The sequence below is a fragment of the Buceros rhinoceros genome, unplaced genomic scaffold (genome assembly GCF_000710305.1).
Source record: "Buceros rhinoceros silvestris isolate BGI_N320 unplaced genomic scaffold, ASM71030v1 scaffold46318, whole genome shotgun sequence".
NCBI lineage: Eukaryota > Metazoa > Chordata > Aves > Bucerotiformes > Bucerotidae > Buceros > Buceros rhinoceros.
In genome coordinates, this window is record NW_010428278.1 from 1,510 (window position 1) to 7,785 (window position 6,276).

At 49.1% G+C, this 6,276-nt stretch overlaps 1 protein-coding gene across 1 annotated transcript in view; it reads left to right on the plus strand.

The window, feature by feature from the left end:
• The window catches only part of MTFR1L (mitochondrial fission regulator 1-like), a gene marked incomplete at its 5' end in the record, with an annotated part of 5,928 nt that extends 734 nt beyond the window's left edge, over positions 1-5,194 (plus strand). The window contains 4 exons of the mRNA XM_010142196.1: positions 171-280; positions 1,068-1,279; positions 3,900-4,212; positions 4,919-5,194. Coding sequence (XP_010140498.1) covers positions 171-280; positions 1,068-1,279; positions 3,900-4,212; positions 4,919-5,024 — 741 coding nt within the window. The remainder of the gene's footprint in view (positions 1-170; positions 281-1,067; positions 1,280-3,899; positions 4,213-4,918) is intronic.
• Positions 5,195-6,276: the final 1,082 nt, after the last annotated feature.

Sequence of the window (6,276 nt, forward strand, 5' to 3'; positions counted from 1 at the left end):
GTCCGGGCGCGGGGAGCATGGAAACGCCCCCGGGATCACGGGAGGGAGCTGACACACGGAAGCGCAATGATGCAGCCGTCACCCATCAGACCTGGTGCCACTGCAGCACATCTGGGGCGGCTTCAGGAGGCAGGACCAGCATCTCCTTATTGTGACTTTCTTCTTTTTAGGTTCTACCCAATGTTTCAGAGCTCTATTTGAATGATGTCCCTCCAGTCCCCACCTTGGCAGACATCGTGTGGATAGCAGCAGATGACGAGGAGACATACGCCAGGGTCAGGTTGTTTTCCCCTTTGTGTCTGCTTCTCCTTGGTTTTATCCGCTGGTTTATTCAGGCAGTATAGGCCAGACACGGATGAAATGATCACAACTTCCAGTCCCCTCAAGGGCTCTTGTGGTGCCTGTTGAAGGATGTTTTTCCCAAGAGAAAGGAAAAAAAAACATTGGGCAAAGGTCCCTGGGAGGAATTCCTGTGGGATGTGCGGAGAGCCTGCGACGTGCTGGGTTTGACTAACGGAGCAGCCCCTCCGCCCACAGCGCTTCCTGTTTAGAAAGTTGAGGAATTGAGTTCTGGGATTGAGATGTTTTGCTCTGGGGAGTTTGCTTCTGGTCAGCTGAACTTTTGTCCTTAAAGCGGGGCACTAGTAACAGGTACCTGGTGAAGGACAAAATGGACTTGAAATCAGAGGCAAAAGTTCTGGGGTAAGTGACATTTCCTGTGTCACCCAGTGCACTGCCCAGCACACTGCCCAGCACAGAGACACGATTACAAGGGGAGGGATGATGTGAGCACGCCCAGACTTGTGTCCCTGCGACCTCCCACCACATCTCGTGCCTTTGGGTTGTGATTTGGGTGACAGGCTTTCTGTCCTTGCTATGTGTAGAGACCACGTCCAGCGGCGTGGTATGTTCGTGGTACAGAGATCTGTATGGTGGCACACACAGCAGAGCAGCGCAGGGCCTTAGCTCGTTGTGTTGAAGCCTTCTGCTGTCCTGAGGTGGAGGCCAAGCGTTGTCACAGAGTGGGTCTGGACCTTGTAAGTGACCAACAGGTTTTTGTCCTGTAGAAGTGACACTCGCCCGCTGAAGCACAAGTGGAAGCCGAGTCCCTTCACCGTTATACAGCGAAATGCTTCAGTCCCCAACCTGAGGAAGCAGGAGGAAAAGCTGCTTGCCTTGAAGAAACCTGGTTTACCAGCACTGAGCCGAACAACGGAGCTCCAGGATGAGCTGAGCCACCTTCGGAGCCAGATAGCTAAAATAGTCGCTGCGGAGTCAGGTAGGAACATACCGAGCTTTTGTTCTGTCGAACGAGAAGGGCCGCATTAGTGCCCATGTTGTCTCCTCACACGGAGCAGACCGGCAGGCTGGTTCTCCAGCAGGGCAGTGGCTCCCGTTGGTGGAATGCCATCTGGTGTGAGCTCAGCGCTGGTTCTGTGTCTGGTGTCCACATGCCTTTTGCCGGAGAGTCCTGTGGATTTTAAGAAACACCAAGTGCTGCTTTGTGACCTTTCATCCGGGGGCAGATGCGTCTCAAGCACGTCATTTCATGAAAAGATTTGGTGTGTTCTTGCCCTTCCTGCTCCGAGTCAGCCAGGACAGTGAGGGTTACAGCTTGATTTGGGTGTGAATGAGATGTTAGTGTCTTTCTTCTGTGACAATGACAGCACAGTTTCAGTAGCAGATGAGGTGTGTGGGGAACTGGCTGGACTGCAGTATTTATTGCTTTTACTAGATTAGTCTGCTGCTAAAATCCTCGGTTCAGCTGCAGAACTGAACCATGAGGAAAGACTTCTCCTTTCGTGGCTTTCTCTATTTACTTAGCTCTGAAATATGAAGATATTTGGTGAGATCAGATCCCAGTGCTTCTCCAAGGCCTGTTGCAGCAGCGGCTGCTGGAAAGTGTGGAAACGAGTAGGATAGAAGTACTCTGGCATCTGTTTCCGGAGCATTCCGAGGGCAGAGCTGTTGCTCTCCCAACTCAAAAACACTGAACAGTTTTGCACGCTGAAGGAATTTAGTCCTTCTTGGAGACGCTTGGTCTTAAAAGCTGCGCTTCTTGTGTGCACAGTAACCAAGACAACAACTGTGTTAGGGCTTCCCACAGGAAAAGAAGGATCTGTAATTTTTCCTGTGACTTTGAACCAGCCCAGAACAGGGTTGTGCCACGCTCGAAGTGACACCAGGCAGGTGAGTTCCTGTTCCTGATGGGGAGCAGTGGCTGGTGAAACCTGCCTCATCCTACACCCGAAAGCAGCTGGATTTTAATTCCCAGGTTTGCGCTCACTGCACAGTGTGTGCGCAAGACCGAATCTCTCGTGATCGATGCCCCCGATGAGGGTGTCTGGGTTAAGTAGCCCCAGGGAACTCGCAGGTGAATGCTGGCTTCTGTCAGCCCAGCCGTCCACGAGCCCTAAACGCGCCTGAACGTGGGACAGTCGTGGTGTTTGATTGAATTGAAACACTGGTTTCTACAGGAGAGATCTGAGGTGCCTTGTCAGTGCTCTGTGATGGTTAATAGACTCTAAGAATCTACTTGATCCCGATAATGTAAATGTGTGTGCCACCACATGAGAAATTATGGGATGGTTTGGCATGCAGAGTTGTATTTAGATGAGAGAAGGTGTTTGTGAGGCTCCCACGCACTCAGAAAGAACCTGTCTCCTCGTGCTGGTGTTTCTGGTCCTGTCACAGCCCACAGGACCTCGACTCCTAGAGCAGCCTGGTAAAACAGAGCCCCTCTGGAGGTGAAGGGGACACATAACCCTCAACTGTGCTGGGAGTAGGCGTAAAACAAGGCATCGTGGGTGTCCGCTTCCAAGAGGCTGCATGCATCCTCTCTCCTCTTGCAGGAGCAGAGGAACAACCAAACTGGAATAAAGAACAGGGGCAATTCTGGGGGTTTTTCCTTCTAAGTGTTGTCTGGGCTCTCCAGGTGCGTGCTAGTACAGCTGCTTGAATTCAAATGCGTCCATTTGAATTCAAGGAGAGTCATAACGAGCAAAATCAGAGATCCAGAAGGGAGGAGAATGATTTAATTGTGTAATAGCTCTTTCTCTCCCTCTCCACTCAGCGCTGTGCCTGGGTGTTATCAGCTGGCATTTGAGAACAGTCCGCATTGACTTCGCATCCTCCGCGTCAATAGCCGGAGCTGGGACACAGGGCTTGCTGCAGCTCGGCGATCAGAGGAGGGAGATTTAGCAGCCTTATTTGGGAAAGATTGATGCCAAAAAAGAAATACTGTGCACTATCTGCTGTATTATACGTTAGAGAAATCCCTGAGCTGGAACTTGGTAACTGTCCACGGGCTGTCTCTGGAGGCTGGGTGGGATGGGAAGGGGTCAGGACGCCTCAGTCACGGTGTATTGCTGTGACTGTCTGGTGTAAAACGCTGGAGCTCCTGAACCAGCTCTGCCTTCTCACCAGGCACAGCGGTTGTTGGGGAAGGAGCAAGGAAATGAAAGGCATGTGTTTCTGAGGTGATAAAGTGAAGGCAGTTAAGACCTACGTTCTGACACGGGCCCCCTCAGGGAGCCTGAGCAGCAGCTAAACCTGCTCCTCCATTTCTTATCTGTACAGCCAGAAAAAGTAAACAGTAGCTGGTCCCTGCAGGGACGAGGCAGGGTTCGAACCAGAGGGGTTCTACGGTGATGGGCACCATAGGAATGGAGGCACACAGGGGGTTGGTGGGATAAAAGGCACTGGCGGTTTCATATCATAGGAAGCAAAGTGGATGTGGAAGGTAACGGAGAAGAGGGCGAATTTTGTTTTTTCATAGCATGGGGGGTTGCTAGATGATGATGCCTCTTGTTCTATGTTTTGGGGAAAAAAACCTATCTGCCTGGTTTGGAATGAGTTTATCTCTCCACCTATGTCTCCACCTATGTTTTCTTTTTCAGCTTCTGCTTCATTAACGCCAGATTTATTATCTCCAGGAAGTTCAAATGCATCTTCTCCTTTACCTTGTTTTGGACCCTCTTTCCAATCCACAACTTCCTTTGTCATTAGCGATATCACAGAGGAGGAGGCAGAACTGGAAAGCCCCGAGCTGCCGTCAGTCTCCATGCTTTGTTCTGCAACCTCCGAGTGTTTTAAACCAGACCCAAAGGACCCCGACGAGGAAGACTCCGTGTCTCTCTCCAAGGCCAGCAGTTTTGCGGACATGATGGGCATTCTTAAAGACATCCACAGGATGAAGCAGAGCAAAGACTTGTAAGTGCTTCCTGACCTCTCTGGATTTTATTTTACCTCTGGTTTTTTTGTCTGTGTAATCATTGTAGACCCTGGACGTTGCACTCACTGCTTGGTGGTTCATGATTTGCGGGGGAAATACCTGGTTATAGCAGAACTTGCCAACATTTACGTTTCTGAGGGCATTTTTTTTATCGATGACTGACCTGCCTGGACAGGAGCAAGGGAGGGGAACTTAAAACTGATTAGCACAACATTCGGCTGTTTCAGCTTACTCTCCTGAAGTACAGAAGTGTTTAGCCATGGTATAGCAAAATGCATGGAATAAAATAAATCCAGGGCTTCACCTCAACCAGCACACCGCTTGCAGATTTACATGGAGGGGACATAGGCTGTAAATAGTTTTCATTTTCCCTTGTAAATAAGTTTTGGTTTACTTGTTGTTAACACAGCTGAATAAAAATTATAAAGAGCTTTGATGCTGAGATTTTCAGGATACCCCTTGAGCCACAAAATGAGCTCAAGGATTTCTAAGCCAACATGAAAAGTGTAAATTTTTATCTGCTTTATGTTGGTTTGGGGTGGTGGTCTTGCACCTCCTCCACTTGCCACAGAAGCTGATGGTAAAGGCTGCAGAAAACCACTTATGAGGCTCGAACTGGAGCTGTAAACCATCAATTTGGGCACTTCTCTGTACTAACACATTGCGCTTTTGTCTTCTGTGTAGAAACCGAACATCAGCGAAGGAGGAAGACCCGGCCGTTCTTATAGCAGAGGTTCTGAGAAGAAAATTCGCCCTCAAGGATGAAGATCTGGCCCTGAAGGAGAAGTGAAGTTACGTCATCAAACTCTGTAAGCAAAAGTGTTACACCCCCAGAATTCCCTGAGCAGTAGCTGCCTCCCCACAGATCGAGCCTTTGCCTCTTTTCTGATTAGTGGACACTGACGGATTTGACGTGTTTTCCATGTGTTGTTATATTTAAGGAAAAAAACCTTTTTAAGAAGATGGAAATTCTTTTCCACCTGCATTTTGATGTTGATTATTGATAAGGATCTTCTAGAGAGCGCAACAAGTGCTGCTGGATGATGTTCTTTCTACCTACGGTTTTCCTTAAGTTCCAATTAAGCATTAACTTAAACAGCCTCGTAACCATCTCCAGTATAAAGGGATGTCACACCCCCATTCTTCCTCTGGTCGGTGCGGTACAGAGCTATGAGAATAAGCTAATTAACGTGTCCTGGTCATCAGGGCATAGGAGGTGGCTGAATCAGTGGTGAAAGGCGTCTGACCTGGTGGTAGGATGAAACTGCAGCCAATGATCGTGTTCTTCAGGCACGTCCACGGGATGCTGCTGGTTTAGTGAGCCCTGGGTGGTCCTTAACTCACATTGTCCCCACAGTTGCATGACAGAATGGCCTTAATTTCTTGCCAGTAATTTAATGTTTCATTAATAGTCCTTGTATTCAGATTATGTATTTTATTTAGTATTCAAAAGGTCTATTTATTGAACCACCAATGCTAAGAGCCGAGCACCCGCCACAAGAGCTGTCACCCGAGGAAAGGGCAGAAGGGACTTGGCATTGTTGGTGGCTGCAGTTCTCACGCACTGAAGAGGTTTCTGCAGCTGCACAGTCTCTGCACTGTTCCTCATGGCTGTATTTAATGTATGATTTTTTCCTTTATATAAAATGGAGCCTTAATAAGACACTGGTTGTCCTCAATGTCATTGACATACCGATGTCGAAGCGTGGCAGCAGTGGTGCTTGTGTCCTGGGGTGGGGTGGAATTTCAGCTGGTGCTGCTGCAGATGAAGGTACTTGGAGGCTGAGGAGCTTCTTCACCCACCCAGCCCCCAGCTCCTGAAAAATGAACCCCTCATCCCCACCTTAGAAGTGAGAGAAGAGGCTGGTGCTGCCTCTGGCCACCCACTGAGAGCAGAATTAGCGTTTACAACTCAATCTGTTTTACAGGGAGGCGATACAGCTCCTTCCTGCTCTGATGCACTGTTCTTCCTGCCCCGTCCTCTGCACGAGGATTTGGTGGGAACACACCTGCCTAAGAGGAGCTAGAACCACAAATCCCTG